The 18336-nt window shown below is 40.4% G+C and overlaps 1 protein-coding gene across 7 annotated transcripts in view; it reads right to left on the reverse strand.

Moving 5' to 3' along the window:
- KCNIP1 (potassium voltage-gated channel interacting protein 1) overlaps window positions 1-18336 on the reverse strand; it is a 443945-nt gene that overhangs the window by 19454 nt on the left and 406155 nt on the right. For all 7 annotated transcript variants that reach the window (XM_075766508.1, XM_075766509.1, XM_075766510.1 and 4 more), the window contains one exon: window positions 4124-4248. In XM_075766508.1, the coding sequence (XP_075622623.1) occupies window positions 4124-4248 (125 nt within the window). The remainder of the gene's footprint in view (window positions 1-4123; window positions 4249-18336) is intronic.

Raw genomic sequence — 18336 nt, forward strand, 5'->3', positions numbered from 1 at the left:
ATTATTTTCTTTGTACTTTCCAAAATGCTGTATTATTAGCCCTTATTTACTAAGAGCCCCAGCCCACCACTAGCAACCCCAAGAATGAAGTTTAAGTTTCTGAAGGGGAGACACAGAGGAGAGGCTGCTGCTGCCGGCACTCTCCTTGCAGAAGCAAAGTCTCCTGTAGCAGTGTTGGCCACTGTACCTGATTAAATTTTCTGAATTTTCACATGGTCCTTTATTGCTTCTGATGCTCCATCTGGAAGCCAAATGAAAGTTTGCATCAAACCTCCAGGAGTGCTGGGGAGAGGCAGCACTGACATTGATCAGCCTGTTTAGCTCTCTATAACTGGATTGCTTTCCGACACATATGCTAGTACCAATTCATTTGCACCTAATTGATCGCAATTTTGTTTTTATAAGAGTCAAATAATGCTCAAGAGGCCTCATTAGTGCTACAGTACGACTTAATACAGCTGACTCAAAAGAAATCTCTCTTGTGAAAAGGAGCAGGTAAGCTTAGCGTCAGTTTAAATTCCACTGAAGACAAAGGTTTGCTTATTCAAGAAAAAAATTTTTGGCAGTATGAAAAGGCATGGTCCTTCACCATACCATTCATAAGGCCTCCCTTCGATGGCAGGGTGTTAGATTTCAGGTAAACACCTCTCATTTCTTTAACCTATAAATTCTTTTAAGATGTCTAACAAGAACAGTGAACTTTTTTTGTATTGTTGTCAAGGAAAGAAACAACCCCTCATTTACACAAAGCTAACTATTGAGCACTGGCATTGACAGCATGAGTCATGCATTTGAATCTATCCTCTCAGACTTCTTTTAAAATACTAAACCACAAAGGAGCTGAATTCACATTTAAAAAAAAAAAAAAAAGGAAAAATCAAACAAAAGTTGCACTTGCTGTTCTTTCTTCTGCTAGAATCAGAAATTAACTTCATTGACTGCTTTCGAAGATGCGCAATGTGGACAAGCAGGGATCAACAGCAGAACTGAAGTGGGGCTATACGTAACCTGCCCATGAGACTGTTCTCAGCTAACTCAGCCAGCACGTGAAAAGAGCACTCAGGGGGTTACGTTTTGCTAAACTAGAGGTATTAAGTTAGCTGACCACGGACAGACTCTAATGTATTCTCCCTCAGGATCCACAATCCAGATTTGCATCACTAAGCATTTACACATCCCATGTATTTTGCTGCGTTTACTATGTTCTCCCAGTTTGGAGATATTTTGGGGATTATTAAAGTATCAGAACATTTCTACCTTGCTCCAGTCTCCAAAAATCTGATTTGTTACAGATGATTACATCTCATAGTATACTCTATTACAGATTCACTAAAATATTTACATCAAGGCAAGGCAAGAATGTCTCCAACTGCTCCTCAGTTATGTGGGTTAGCCTGACAGCAGCTAATTCCAAGGTGCAAAACAGACTATTCCGCGTAACACAGAACGCGCCTTGGGGACAGAGATAACTGCTAAGATAAAAGTGAACTTTTGGTCCCGGCATCAAGAGATCTTGGAGGACGGCACCCTTTCACAACTGCAAAAGAAAGCTGAAGGCAAAGAGAGAGGGGACATTTGGCCAGACAGCAAGGACGTGGGTCTGGTTAGCATGCTCTGCTCTGGAGTGACAAAGGATCTGAATTTGGTGGAAGCCTCCATTAGTCTGGTGCAGAAACACCAGACCTGACCAGGGACACACTTGAAAGAGACTGGGAAGGTTTAAAGGGAATGGGGAAACAGATTTTGGAAGTGAAGAAAGAGCAGGAATAGAAGTACTGAGAATTAGGACCCTGGTCAGCCAGGGCACTAGTCCACGGGGTCACTAGCCACTAGTTCAACCCCAGGCTGCGTTGAACTGCCTTTGGCCAAGCACCATCCATGTTCATGAACATCCAGCCACTCAGCTCCTGTGCCTGCAGCTGGGCTGAGCGGAACCTCACTCTCTCCATGTCTGCTACAAGTACCTGCAAATGGCCATGTGATAACCCAGGTGCTGCTTCATGATTAAACGGGACCTGCGCAATCACTGAGAGCAAGCAGTAAGTGCAAGCCAGAGAGAGGAAAATTACTGTATTCCCACAGGGATTTTGAATCTCCAGATGGCACTGTAACATCATCCCAAAAAGCAGACCGTTTGGTACAATAGCAAATATGGTAACAGCTGAGTCAGTTTGCCTGCTGTGCATAATTACTCATCCCATTGAAACCATGATTTACAGGCTACAAATGCTAAAGCTGCCCTTTCATTTCAATTTAAACCTTAGATATTAAAGCTTCATACATATTGCGTGCATAGCAGCTGGAGGAAAACACACGGCTTTGTCCCAACAATCTGATATAAAACAAGATCTTGCCAGCACTCCCAATTAATACCAAGACCCTCAGGGAGGTCTTAGGAAAGGGTTTAGGCCACAAGTTAAACACATTTGTCTATCATTCTTGCCCTGGGAGGTAATGTCTCTGTATCGCAAAGCAAAATTGGGAGGGGCAAGAGGCAAATGTCAGATCTGCTGAGTGAACTGCGAGGCTGCCTCTCTGTTTTGCTTTGTAGCTGTTGGCACAGCCAGCTGCTCTTCTCAGCATGGAGGAGTGCTCTCCCACACAGGATTCCCACCAAACGCAACAATGAAGGCATTTCAGAGATCTTAGCAAAACACAGCAGTTAAGAACTCTCTGAGTTTAGTCTCCCATTGTAAACAGTCATTTAATGTTATACTCAACACTAACCTGTCAAGCTCTCTCTCAAAATCCATATGATTTCTTGCTGATTGCCCAAAGCGTGAAGAGGTTTCAGACTATCAGTCTTCAGCGGTTAGAAAACTTCACACATGAAATAATTGCCTACGTGCAGCAAAGGCCGTACAAATACAACACATGCACCAAAAAGAAAAATATAGCTAGGCTATGCCTTGGCTCGCTTATGTGAGCAATGAAATAAAGGATGAAACCACTAGACTCCTTGGAGAAGTCAAGTATACATTGGAGATGCAATTCAATCAAGTTTCAAGAATCTGTCAAAAAGAAAGGCCCTTCTCAATGTCCAGCAGGTTTCCCTCAAGAGTGCCTGTACTTAAGGTCAGTTTTCTTTTGGCAAGTTTTTACCCAATAGACTTGACTTTCTGTTTCCAAGAAATTTCAGCATATCACCATGACAGTAGCTGAAATGCTGGAGCTGTCCTGCAAGACAACTTAAAAACCACACTGTGTTTACTAAGCTAGCTTGATACGGATCTATTAATCATCATAAACACATCAGCTGGCATGAACCACCTGGGTGACTAAATCCAGACCCTCGGGCAGCCATGTAATGAGTATTCATTCTTCAAGGTCCATAAAACATCTGCTCCATGTAGCCTCAAAATTCCCTATCTGTTTCTATTTATTATGATGAGTCCCTAAGAAGCAGCAGCAGGTGACCTAGAAGCTGAGGCTCTCAGAGCTGCAGACTCCCTGCTACCAGGGAGAGAGTATGGCTGGAACGGTGGTTCACAAAGAGGAGCACAGTGCTGTTCTGTGCATGCAGTCATGCCAACTGGCATGTTTCCTGCCTTCACCAATATCTGTAGCCTCTCTCTTGTCTCCTCAGTCTCGATATCTATTTATTTTTAATTTCTTTTTGGCTCCTGCCACTCCAGCCTTATTCCCTACTTATGCAGGACCTGATAGTCCTAATGTGCTCTAATAACATCCTACTACAAGAGCGAGATTTCTCCAGCTAGAGAACGGATTAAAAAACCCCAACATCCTGGGCAGTTAATCACAAGCAAACAGTATGCTCATATTTGAACATGAGGAACTGACAGCAAGAATTAAGTAAGTAGCCATAAAAACATTTTCAGGTTATACTGAAGTACTGGCACGGTTGAGGAAATTGCAGTGTGCCTACTAACATTTGGGGAAGAAAGTTAACGAGAATATTATGTGCTGAATATTTAGCCAAACCCAGTTTCAGGCAGATTACGGTGTCATAAATATTAGATGGAGAGGCAGATTGTGCTCATTTTGCTGTGGTAGGGGAGATCTAGCACAAAACTCCTAACGTTTAGCAGGGGAATGATACAAAATGCAGCTGAGCAGTTGAGGCTGGTGGGGACGTACATACTAGACTCAGTATTATTCTTACATTTTTAAATCCTCTGTAAAGCACTTGAAGTTCTCTTTTAGTGAAATTGGTTTGTGCTTCAAGCTGTTCCAGTCCCTCGGGTCTATGGCACACCGTAGTCATTTCTAATTCATCTTCAATTTTATCTGAAAGATAAGACAAGAAAATATTTATTTTGGTTGTTACCTTTGCTCTATTAACATGATGGATAGGATAGACTGGATTTCAAGAGCAACAGAGAAAAAAGAAACCATCAACAGAACTGATCTGTATAACTGGTTTTGACCTCTTGAAAGCAAAATAAAATCCATATGAGTAAGACAATAGCTCGCATTTCTTACTGGGCTGCCAATTAGCTCCTCATTCACAAAGCCGAAACTGGTGGTGAGAACAGAAGGGCAGGCAGCAGAGTGCTTCAAAAGGCAACACCAGATATTTCTTACCTACACATTGAAAGACTGTGGAGGAACAGGCCTTTCAAAGTACTAGCTTTAAGAAAAGCTGTGCAAATAGAAGTGAGACAGCAGACATGCTTAAGCAGATTAGACAATGACATTGCACTGAGGGTAAACAGTGAGAAAAACTCTTCTGTGTGCTAACCAAAAAGCTTGCTATAGAGACACTAAAGGTCACTTTAATCCTAGGAGGAATTCAAATTATGTCCACAGTTGCTGAATCTGTAATGAATCCAGCCTGCATTCACATTGACTTTTTGGGGAAACAGATAAGCAATGAAAAATACTTATGTGCATTTTATTTAAGAGATCGCTCTCCCACAAGAAAGAAAAATATTAGAGACACACGACATTCTGTATTACCATAATCTCACCTCTTTTTTGATGCATGGTTTTACCTGTCAAGCCCATTTCCCCAGCAGTACAGGTAATGCCCAAATACATACAGAAGATTAGTGTGCATCAATTTGACATTCTTTAAACTTCAATGACCAGATGCAGGTTTCAGTTGACACAAAAATCCCATCTACGTCCAAAAGTTGATTAGCATAAAAGCTAACACTCCCCTTATCACAACTTTTGCCCTGTGAAAATGTTTCAGGTTATTAGCCTAAGTATAATATAGTAACTCCTGCTGAAAGACAAGGATTTCACCAGAAATGTGCAAGGAAATGGAGTCACTCTGAATAGAGGAAAAGCATGAATTCAGAGCAGACTGGTTCAGTGAAAGTACAGACCAGAATAAAGCTAATTTTTCAGAAAAAAATTAGTTCTGTACATATATACGAAGGTTATTAAGGGAGGACACACATAAGTGAATGATACTGGTTAATTAACATAGATTCATTGTTTCAATATTAAGAAATCAGTTTGAAATATTGGTGAATTCAGGACAAACCATTCTTCTAATCCTCTGTCTGGAGTTTCAATCAGCAATTGTGGGGTTTCAGCAGTGAAAATACATACCTAAATACCATGCTCAAGTTCCCTTGCATAGCAAGGGAATAAAGGTAAGAGACTGTAATAGCACGGGACAGGAGGATAGTATCATAACCATTTATGATACAGAAAAAAATTACTGATCACTGGCAAGTGGCCAGAAGAGGCCTGAGGGAGACACCTTCTCCACAGAAAGGGAAAACAAAAAGTCTAGAAATTATAGTTCCTGTTAGAAGAAAGGAGATGGAAAAGGAAAAAGAACAGCTAATGTGAAATAAGGGGGAAAAAGCCATTTTCTTTGAAAGAGAAGACATGCCTGAAAATGAAGGAATACAGAAGGCGATGTAGAGGGATAAAAAAGTGGGGAAGAACCCTCCAGGTTAGGGACACTCATCACTAATCTATACATTGTATAGAGAATACCTTTTGTTTGCCTTTGGTTAACTGTAAGTTACTTAAAACACTTCATAAAATGCACGTAACCTCAGACTCCTTGCCCTGCATTTCCCTGCTACCCTCCTACTGCAATAAGCGGTTTACACATGACCTTGACAGTTATTTCGTTTCTCCATAGGAAGCCATGCATTTTGTGCTATGGAGTATATAAGCAAGTCAGGCTCTGAGCCTTTCTCTGCTCTGTAACCAGTTCAACATGCCCAGCTTTTCACCGACATTTCCTATTGACTGAGTCAGTCTAAAGTTACTTAGAACTTCAACGTAAAATGTAAGTGTAAAATACTGGCCATCTAGTCTTTATATCCTATAATATAATTCAACAGAGTGGAAAAAAAAAAATAATCTATGCAACCTCACATAAGCGGTGAGGCTAATGAGGGAAGCCAGCCTGTTGGATTACTCTCATGCTTGGTTTTATTTACGTTCCTACAATGTGGCTGTCCCCATGGTTTCTACAGAGGCAGGAAAGATCCAGCTCAGAAATGCCACACTCTTTGCAGAAACATTTTGATATGACTAATTTTTTTGGCGGGTATTTTATTTGCCATATACTTCTTAAGTAACCAGTTTTCCAAAACACTTACTGGAATTTGTGTTAGCATTCAAAAAACCAAGTCATTAAAGAAAAAGATCTTGCTTATGGAAAACCTGGTCTGTAGCTCCATGATAGCTTTAAACAAAATCCACAGAATTACAGCTCAAAACTCAAGTTCTTTGGCTTATGCAGATGTCCTTTATATGAGCAGACCCAAAATTAGGGTTTTGGAATTACTATTTCGAAATATTTTTTAATAAAATATTACTTGGTGAACACTGTAATTTAATAATGATATATTGTCTCTTGACAATACTAGCCTCATTCGGTGAATCATTATTTCAAAAGAGTGCAATTCATCTTCTTCAGCTTGTCCTGCAAGAATAGCTTTTTCCAACAATCAGTTCATGCATTTTGGTCCCACAGGGCAGATATTTCTATGTTAAAAATAAGCCAGATTATTGTAGATTTGATTCTATTTCCCATGCTGATAAATGTGGCTCTTTTCTTTATAACAAACTGCAGAAAGGGAATTATGAAAAATTCATCCCTTTCAAAGGGACACTGTATTTTTCCCTTCCGTTCTCTATTCCAGAACCAGTATTAATCTCTGCCTCTGAAGAAGATCTGATGGTTCCCTGTGGGTTAATCCTTTCATGTGCTTCCTCTTCCCTTCCCAAGGGAAATATTTTGAAACTTAGCAAAAAAACATGTAAAGCTTTAGATCTGGCCAAGGGGGCACTCAAAATGACACCAGACCAACAATTTTCCAGTAAACATACTGCAAAAATGGTACAAATTGTTCAGGCAGAGGAACATGCCCCAGTGCACCAGAGCAGTCCTGGGCATTCCTTGGAGCCTCACTGCAGAAAATACATACAAGAAAGACTTATCAGGTCATTTTGTCTGTCACCTGCCAACAATGAGCTATTTTCCATCGTGTTTCATGATAATACCTGTTTTAAAATATAAAAATTATTTTAGTATTAACTACTTCACATTAATAAGCCTCACAGATCAAACATTCCCTCCCTTGTGTTCATCAGGTATTTCCATTTAAAGTTTTCTCAGTTGTCATCCCATATGCAAAGATTTCCCTTCAGCAACACCCCTGTTCACCCGTCCTCCCTTCCTGGCGAAGGTCTGCAGTGGGTGCAGCACAGCCCTCGGAGCTGGGGAGGACCTGTAGCTGGAGACCTAAGGATACAAACTGAGCTTCTGTGCAAATTGATTGTTTCCAACTCAATAGTCTCCAGCCTCACAAAGATTTTTTTTTTTTTTTTTGGTCATTATTTGTTTCCTTTCAGTGTTTTCTCTTAAGTCAGCTCTTTTAAGCCATTTTCTTCCATTCTTCGACACCCTATAAATTAACCACAGTAACCTCAGTGGCAAAAAAGAAGATTGTCACTTCCTCATCTGCCCTTGCCTTTTATCACGTGTATTGTATTTCCTCTTACTTACATTTTCATTATCACACTGGCTCAGTCCCTCCCAGCTTTTCAGGGATGTCACTGTATGAAATATGAGCCCTGCATTTATAAACACTGTAATTTTATTAAACTGAAACTCACTTTATGGTGGCAAGTGCAAGCAAAAGTGTGTGTATATACATAGATACACAAGTTTTATTAGGAAAGCATGATGTTAAGATCTTTTGCCTAATGTCATGTTCTTCCTCAGTTTTGCCTTATTTAGAGCTTACTGAACACCCTGAGAGATATAAGCGGGGAAACAGGCACGCCATTGGTTTAAAGTTCATTTCCTTGTCCTTCAATCTGCGAGTGCACGAACAGACCTAGGGACTGATTGCAGCATGTAGTCACCTCCCCAGCTCAGGTGACATGTGTGACCAGCCGCAGCAGAGATGAGATACAGCTGTTGCTTACAGCACCCCTTTTGAAGGAACTAAGCCCTGCCCTACTCAGTGGAGAGACTTGCCTCAGGGTCTGGGTACCATACAGCTGGTTAGTGAGAACTGAACCTTAGCAAATAGGTCCAAATTTATTGTCATGGATCTCAAAGCACGATTTTTTGTTGTTGTTGTTGTTGGGTTATCTGTGCTTACCAGTTAGGTGGACTCAATAACTAAAACTGGAGGTTTTTTCTGCTTGCAGGTACTGATAAATTATAATTTTATTTTTTTTTTTTTTTAAGCTCCAGCACTTGTTGAAAACATTCCTGGATTAATCCCTTCCATGCCAGACGGCTGCAGCAATTTGTGTCCTAGGCTGAAGATCACATGCACTGTTTAGCTGGTGCAGAACATGCTTGTGCATCTGCTTAGCTGTTTTTCTTGCAATGTGTTTAAAACTGGGGGAATGGGAGGTAGCACTTTCTGATTTAAAATTTGCCTCTGGCCTTATTTTTACGGCTGCTTTAATAGAAGAGTATGAAGTCTGTGTCAGGTAGAAGCACCTGTGGTAATATTCCAAAACAGGTCCAGGTTATAATTACTTAATTTTGCATGTTCGTGCAAAACATCATCTCTATTTGCTTAACCCATAGGATAGGCACATTTTGTACATCAGACAAAATAAATAGTGGCTTCACTTTACAAAGAAAAATAATCCTGACATACTTGCATGCACATGCATATTTTATGGACTGTTGCTAATGAAAGATACTGTATTTCATTTCTCTACTGCTTGCTCAATAGCAGAGAATGAATTTTCATTAGAGTAGATCAATATTTTAACTGAATATACTTTGGAAATTACTTAACGAGGCTTGGTTTATACATCCTTTCATAATGTTCTAATTTTACCTTTTGTTATCTTTACAATTTGAAGATTTCCATACTTAAGATTGCTTGCAAATGGCCCTGTGGTTGACTGCTGTAAACTGTGCTGAACAGAATTTGCATTTCTCCAAGTGAAAAACTGGAGTAATTTAAACCTATTCATGTAAAAGCTGCCTTGTACATCTACATGCCTACAGACAAAATTGCTTTATCGTTGAGGAAAACCACAGTTGAGTACTTCACTCCATCACAGAACCAGGCAGAGGGACTCAGTCCTTCCTTTACTCATGGTAGAGACAAGAAATCTATTGATTCTGAAGGAAAACAACCTGCTCCGATATTTCACTTTTCCAGATCTTTCCGTTTCATTGGACACAGGCACATTTATCTGCCATATCATGGAAAACACTGTTTCATCGTCAATTTATCTTAAAAATATACAGGTAACGTAATGCACATCCAGAACAGCTACACAAATTAAAGCACTGCCCAAAACCTGTTCCTAAACACGTAAGGCCGGTTACAGACCCAGCCAGTAACGTGCCAGCACTGGCAGCAGAAGCCTGATGATGTGCCACAGTCAGCACAGAAGTCAAGTCTTAAAATCCTCTGTTGACAGCACATCTTCTAGAATTCACTGTAGCAACCTATTTCCATACAAAACCACCTAATCAATATTCTTCAGATCCAACAATCCTTTCTACACAAGTGGAACACATTAAGTTGGTCACAGACAACTGTATTTGTATAGTATAAAATAGGAAACAATGGTGTGTTATTTACCAGCTGCTTTCTTGGCTGTGGTGTTGAACAGCCATCAGGCTCAAATTTATTAACCTGTCCGTCCTTCCTCTTGCTGGCAGCTACCTCTATACAAGCAACATCTTGCACAAAAGCACCGGGTTGATTTCGCTGGGCCAAGCTCCCTTGTGAAACACAAGAAACATCAAACACCTTTCCTACAGCGGCCACCTAAAACACTGCAGTGTTTCCAGCCCTCCAACCTATGTGCCTGGCAAATGAGCTATAGTGATGCCTCATTGTATCATTAGGGCTGGCCAAGGACAACCCAAGGCTTAAAACACAGTTTAAAGCGAAGGTGTAAATGATGATTTAATAAAAATGCAAATAACCCTGTCCCCTGTTTCCAAAGGCTGCAAGGTGAAACTGTAACACCAGGCTCCATGGCTAATGGGAGGATTTTGAAAACATGTTGCTTATAATAAATTCACTTTTTGTTAAAGAAAAAAAATCGAGATGTAAAATACAGCTAATGTGCCCAGTGTTAATTGTAAAACTGACAAGTATTAGATGAAATGGGTAATTTTACAAATATAGCAGAAGAAGATTAAATTACGTGCAAGAATTATTAGACTGCATCTTATTTTTATTAAAAAAACATTAGCTATGTTTTAGGAGCAAGGACCTGAAGAAAAAATTAACTCTACTTTATCCATGACATCTTTAAAATTAATCTCCAGACAGAACACTTGCTTGGCCAGATCTCATTGGAAATAGACACTGCCCATGGGAAACCAATTGCAAATATTTAAAAATTTCATGAAGAGAAATAACTAAAGGTCTGAGTCTATAAATGCTCATTACAGCAGAAAGTTATGGGAGTCGGGCAAGAGCTGTATTATGGACGCAGACCCCGCACATTGGCTTCAGCGTCCCTCCCACTGGTGTAAGCGGAGCTGTAGGAAATGCTGCTCTTGTGAAGTCCTTCCAGGTCTGTGGTTCCAGATCTGTGGGACAAAGGCAGCTACCAAGTACAGCTCCACTATCTGTAACAGTCAAAATCTTCCTGTGCAGTTTCAAGGTGCTTCCACCAAGACAAAAATCTAAGTGTTAGCCTTTAAGCGATACCATTTGGCAAATACAAATCGACAAGACTAACACAGCAGATAATGAGAATCCTGTGGGCTTGTTCCTGGTGATGTTCCCAGCATGACAGCTCAGAACTTAAAAACATGTATCTGCACATATATAAAGCCTAAAAAAGGGTTAATTAAAAATCTGCTCATGGCAAACATCAATTAAAAAATGGCACTAAGATACCTACTGAAGTATCAAATATTAAACACATTTAATTGAACTTGAAGAGTTTCTTATTAATAAATTATTATTGATATTATTATTAATATAATTGCCTGGCTGGAGAAGTCTATTTCCAAACCAAAGGGACTCTCCAGCCAATAAAACAAAAAGGAATTGATGTCTCCTTATCCGCTCTCTTTTCCTGAAATGATCCTTCGACTCTTTCAGCTCCATTTTCACCACTAAATCTGCAACATCAAATTCATTACAGAACAGTTCAGGCTTAACAAGGGTGTTCTGCCTGACTGAACCTGGAACACCACTACCTGCAGAAAAAAACGACATGAAAACCTAACACTGAATAAAATTCTGAGATTAAAAAAATAAAATAGAATTTTAGTATTTCTTGGCTAATTCTTGCAATGATATATGCAAAATGTCACATATAAATACCTTCCTCTGCTTCTATACTCCTTTAAACAGTTTCACAGTTGTACATAAGGAAACTAGAACAAGGCTATACTCTGAAAAAGGAGGTGCAGGAATAGTCTGAGGCCACAAGTACCTCCAAAATGTCTTTCTGGCTCACAACTAACATCAGGTAATTATTTAAACATGAACTACACAATGTCAAATTTGACTTTAAATGTTTCTGCAGACACTTACTAATTCTATTCGTCATTAGAAATGGCATTGCTTTGGCCATTCCCAGGGTAGGCAGACAGCAGGGTGTCCTTCCAGTGCACTGGACCTTACTTGGGACAGCATTTTCTTTTCTATTTTCCTTGCACATTCCCACCTGTCTGTAGCAATATTTGTAAGGGAAACAACTTGTTGAAATGGGTGGAAATCCACTGAACGATTGCTGGGTGCTTCTCTGCATTTCCATAGGGATGCTGCAGAAATGTGCTTTTGGGACAAGTGCTTTCCTCCAAACAGCTGTTCAAAGGTGAATTTGCAAATAAACCTCACAAGAGTTCGAAGATTTCTTCACTGATGATTTTTGCAAAATTCCCACAGATACCATCTAAAAACTTCACGCGGAGAGTACCTGAACTGCTAAATGCTTGACCTGGCATGTCATGTGATAGAGCACTGCACAAACAGAAGGACCTGGAGGTTGAGTGGAAGTTCAACCTTCATCAGATGGGACTTGGATGCTCCCCAGGCTGCAGCCTTACCTAGGAACTCGGTAATTTTCAATTAGCTGTAATTTTGTTTGCTGCTATCGTGAAAAAACTCAGCCAGGGGGAACCTTTTTTCCTGGCTTAAGAAAACTTTTGCTACAAAAATTATATGACCAATAGAGTCAAACTGGTTTAAATTTTACCTCTCTGATACACGTAAAACCATCTGGCGGGGTCTAGGAAAAAGTAAGAAAAAAATTTAACAAAAAGAAAGTGACAACCATACACAACTTTGTCTTTTGTTAATTTTAAAATGACATTGGATAGGTTCTGCAAGTGCCATGGGGTCCCCTTTCCCCGTGAGTGTAAGATTGTTTCCAGGTGTATTTTACATGTTTTTTTTCTGAATTGCCTCTTTCCCTTTGCAGGAAATGAAGTCAGAGCTCGCTGTCCCCTGTATGAACATAAAACTTGGGGCAGAATGTGAAGGGAAGCACGCATGCAGTCATGCACCCATGCAAGCACCCATGCATGCAGCAAGACAGCAATGTAGCAGTCATCCTAGCAACTCTGATAAGGGATAAGGAGGACTCTGCATGCAATTTTTTGAAGTCCGCTGAGGAGCAACAAGAGGGGCCCACAGCCGCCTTGCTTCCTCTCCGCAGTTTAGCTCTTTGACAGCTGTAGAAATAAAAAAGTGATTAGTAAGGGTAAAGAAGTCTCAGGTGGTCTGGAAGACTAACTGGTGCTTTTTGCAGTCACTTCACTTGCAATGTGGTCATTTTGCACTATTCTCACATCCCTTGGGAGAAAATTTAATTAGCAAATTAGGTTAAAAGTAAAAAAAATAAAATATTCTTTTAAAGATACGTATATGGCTTCTCATAGCATCAGTTTGTTTTTACTGGAGAGGTGGGTACACAATATGATCTTGCCAAAGGCACACGAGTTTTAGTCAGAATATTACTACCTGCAGCTCCCTGGCTCTACCTCCAGCCCAAGCAGCTCCTGCCCTCAGTCTGTCTAGCATCACCTATTTCCTTCATTTCCATGTAGTATGTGCTTCCAGCTGCCCAAACCTTCCCAAATGCCCTCTCGCCACTCCATTTGCTCTACACTATCTCACCTCCTGCTGGTGCTGCCCAGGAAGCACCAGTGAGCCCACCTGCTTTCCTCTCACACAGATCAGCCACTGCATTCTGGCCCACATCTATATGCCCCCAATAGACACTAGGACCAGGTAGGCACCAAAACTCAGCAGTTCTCGCTGCTGTGTGTTTCTCTGTAGAGGGAGTTACAGGAAAAGCAGTGTATGAAGACTGTCTAAGCTCATACTGCACATACTGCACCAGTCATTGTTTTTCTAAGGGTAGACAGAGCCGAGAGACCTTGCCCTCCAGCTAAATCTTGCAGCAGTCCATCTCTGCAAACCCCCCTGGTGTCCCTGAGCAAGCTGTGACCAACTCTCAGAGCCTGTACCTGAAATCTTAAGGCTTAGAAATTCCACTATTAATTCTTTAAAACCATTTAAAAATAAAGCTCATGCTCAATACTTTTCCCTTAAATAGAAAAAAGTTCAGAAGTGAGCACACATTTTCCTTCTGGCGTGTTAGAGAACGTGACTTGTACAAATAGCAACAGCATTAAGCTGTTGGAGGGACAGAACCTCCCTTCACTACTCTCACTCTGAGCTTTTACTCTTAGAAATTTAGCTTGCTCTTGATGAATGTTTGGGACAGGATGTTAAACTGATGCAGAAATAGAGAGAATTTACTCCCCACTGGAGAATTTACTAACATATCTGCAGATAAAAGTGGCAGAAGTAAATACCAGAACATGGCTTCCCAACAGCATGACCTATGTGCTAAGAAGATGCCTGGTCAGATAGTACTGTTGAGTTCGGGTGACTGGCCTCGCTAACTCTGGCTCAGCTGTTCTCAACCTGAGAAAGGAACAATGCAAGGAAAAACCAAGACCAACACAAGAAAACCACAGCAGATGCTTCAGTTTGCTGCAGTAGAAGAGGGATGGTGATACTGAGGACAATCACGTGAGATGATCAATAACAGAACTGAATCTTGAATGAGTGACTACTCACACAGGGATATCATTCATAGATCAGTGAGTACAGATACCTCCACACTTTTCCCTTTAGAACTGAAACTTCAACAATACTTCCAAGAGAAGCTGGTTTCAAGATCAAAGAGCCTACAACAAACCATGGATTTAAATCGTATACACAGACCACAACACATACTATAGCAGTACAAACTAGGACCTTAACCAAGAGCATATAAAAACAATTAGTAAAATTTCATAAACTCTGCTGTACCATAGGCACTGTAATCACAAGACTTTTCGACTTTCTTGATTCACCAAGAAAGGTTTGCAATAAATAAAGAAAATGAGCAGGTTGCTTAAAGAGGCTCTGAATGTCTGCTGAAGGTGTTGAACCATTAGCCATGAAATCACCCACTGCCAGGGAAATCCCACTTTGTGGGGTATCCTGAGGACAGGAAATAAAAAAATCTCCCACTTCAGGTCTAATAAGCATAGGTCTAAATTTTTGTGTTAACAGGAGCCGCAAACTAATTTCCACTGATGAGAACAAAGAAATGTAAATGTAGGCATTAGAGAAAGCATGAAAATAGTGTCCTGATTTAGTAAGGGTGGAATCAATGAATAAGAAGACCTAGAGTACATGGAGAGATCCCACTGTAAATTTTGAGCTTAAAAACATGAAGATGCATTGGAGATGATTAACAGATAACAGGAAGACAATAGATGTGCTGCAAAAAAAAAGAGAAAGATGATCTATTTTTTCTGTATTGGGTAACCTTGTGGGTTATCAAAACTTCAGACTGCAGATAATACCTTCTGGATATAAACAATGTTTTCTCTTCCTCTTTACAGAGATAGGAAAAAAGCCCTTAAAAAAAAGAGAAATAGAAAAAAGCTTCTTGTAACAATACATTTTTCTCCATTGTATGAAAAACTTCACAGAGCCAGCTTTCAATGGTTCAACTGAAAAATTAATTTCCTTCCAGATTATTAAAATTAGAATTAAGTTTTGGTTCACAGTCTGTATTTTTTTTTTTTACACTGAATTGTTCTTTTTTGAACAATGGCACTTCTCAATAAGCTCAACAGAAAAATTCTTAATCATCATCTCAAATTCATATGCTTATGTCTACTTAGCATATTGAATAGTACAAATAGGAGAAACTATGATGTTGCTACCACCACTTATAAAACCTCTTCCTAAAATATGCAGAAGCAGTTACTGAGGACTTGACTATTTGTCATCTCTTCCAAGACAAGTCTCATGATTTTTTTTTCTATTTATTTTTTCCCTAGACCCCTCAGGTTATGGATTAGTCTCTAGGCAGCAAATTCGAGCAACTTCTGAGCGACTACAGATCAGTGAAAAGGAAAAGAAATTGGCAGAAGCTTTCATACTTTCTGAGGATTATTTCTAACATGCTAGTTGTTTGTTTACAAACAGCAGGTAATGCCATAACCAAACCATCAGGGTTGTGTGTGTGCAATGGGGCTGCCCGACTGTGCCTGACCAGGGCGAGCTGCAACAGAACTCTAGTAGGGAACCCAAATAAATCCAGCTGCATTTTTCAATGTAATTTGACTTAAAATGTATTTTTTTTCCTTTGTAGCCTAAAGAAAGATGAAGGAAAACCAAACACAAACCTTGCAGGTACCAAAATAAGATGCAGGAAGAAGAGATAGAAAAATGGAGAAAAAGACTGAATTTGCAGCCACATAATGCCATTTCAGCAGTGACATGCTAATAAGATGGTGAAATTTCCCCTGCAACATCTGCATGGCAACAATTTTTATTGGTGCCCATGCCCAACCCTCTGAGAGTTCAGAAACTATCTGAACAACAATGGATTTTTCTGATTGTGCTGGCCGGGAAGCCATTACACACCCCAACATTAGTGTTTGACTTCGTTCCTATTACCTGAGAAAACACACATGGCAGACAGTATTTATTTCAAAGCAAAACCCAATCCTGTTGTAGAGCAGAGTTCTGGTGCAAGGTTCCTTTTTGTCTTACTTTCAGGAAACCAGAGTACTAGCGTGCTGTATGGTGTGATGGGACATTGAGCTGGCTGGAGGTACATTTGCCTAGGTCTCTTGTTTATCAAGAAGGCTTTCAAAATCAGAAGGCAGGGTTTTTTACATGCTAAACCACACTAATTGTTTAATAGAATGAATTTAAAGGAACTCAATAGATACAAAATGACTTATGCACAACCCCCTCACTGCCAGACATATTGAGGGGATGGGTCCTTGGCTCCAGGATTGTTTTCAGCCAGCTCCGTTGTTTTCTCAGTTACAGCAGCCCCAACACAACCTCCCTGCCCTCAGGGAGAAATACATTGGTTTCATAAACATAATAGAGTCAGTGGAAAAACTACTGTCCTGCAATTGTGTCACATCTGTTATGAAGGCAAATAAAAGCCTACAACAGGAGCTTCTTTGCCCTTGGCATACACTAGTTAGGTCAGTTGAAAAACTTCCTCAAATTATGTGATCTGCTGCTTCTTGAGACAAGATCTCAGTACCTGCCTAGCGGCAGTGGGGGCCAAGCTGCATACCTGCTGCAGCACTGGAAGCAGTAAAGGATCCTCTTGCTGCATGCTCCCAGGCAGGGCTGCTCCAGCTCCTACACCTCAGAGAGAGGAACCTCTTCTCTCTCTCCAGACCTGAGCAGCACTACCTTCATGTCTGCTGAACATACCACTTGCTGGTAACATCAGGCAGGACACAGTCCCCTGCTTAAACCAGACACCTCGGCCCCACCCCTCCTCCTGATTTGTATAAAGAACCTCTCAGGATGAACAGCCTTTTTTTTGTACGCTTCCAATCTTACTTTTGTGTGATCTCATGAGTAGTACAGTACGAGCACATACCATTTCTCAGCATTACTCCTGGTAATGGTTTAAAAAGTCACGTTTCCCTACATTGTCATAACACAGCAATTTATGTCACAAATAAAGCTGCACGTTACACTACTCACACTGGAAAGTGCGAAGCATACTCTTGATTATTTTTGTGCTTTATAAGAACCATAGTACATCACTTCGCGTTGAAACAAGATATTGAAATGCTGTTTGGTAACACCAATTCCCAACTGAAAGGAAATAAAAAATGAAAAATATTTACATACTAACTTTTTATATAGTTGAAAAATTTTTGTATGGTTTGCTAAACAAATGTATTTCCTGCAATACATACATTTTACAGGCCATGGAACCTGGCAACACTTCCCATTTTACTCTGTTAATATGAAATTGTGAATACATTCAACATCATTTCTGCAATTCAACTTCAAACATCTCTGCACAAAAGACAGCTCAGGCTGACATACAGTCACCTTCTAAGAGGAATTCTATTTCGTGTGTTTTGTTGGGGTATTAAAGGCTATCTGCCCCAAGTACATACAATTTTAGTTCAACAGATGGGTTTATAGCTTGTAGTCTCTTAGGCTGGTGACAGTCTGGACACAGCCCTAGGCAGTGTGTAACGAGTTAAGAGATGTGCTCACTCCCACAGTAAAACTCTGGAACATTGCCTTGAATACCTTTTCCGGTGGGTGGCAGAGCTGAGGTGCGCCACAGGGCACAGACACCACGCGCAGAGCAGCACACACACAACGACACTTTGGGAAAACAGTTTTCAGTGCTGCAAATCATCGACGTTGTGCTCAACCTCAGGAGCTCAGGTCTGGGCTGGAGTTACAGCGAAGGCACTGCCTAGAGCTGCGTCCAAACTACCACCAACCTTGCTTGTGGGTTTTGTAATGGTTTCTGCTGTTTTCCAGAAATTCTTTAGCTGCCCTGACAGCAATCCAGGCTTCAGTTTGTACAATTTTTTCCCAGTCATCAGTAATGAACTTCATGGAAGAGGAGATTTTGAAT

This window comes from Balearica regulorum, chromosome 14 (genome assembly GCF_011004875.1).
Source record: "Balearica regulorum gibbericeps isolate bBalReg1 chromosome 14, bBalReg1.pri, whole genome shotgun sequence".
Classification (NCBI taxonomy): domain Eukaryota; kingdom Metazoa; phylum Chordata; class Aves; order Gruiformes; family Gruidae; genus Balearica; species Balearica regulorum.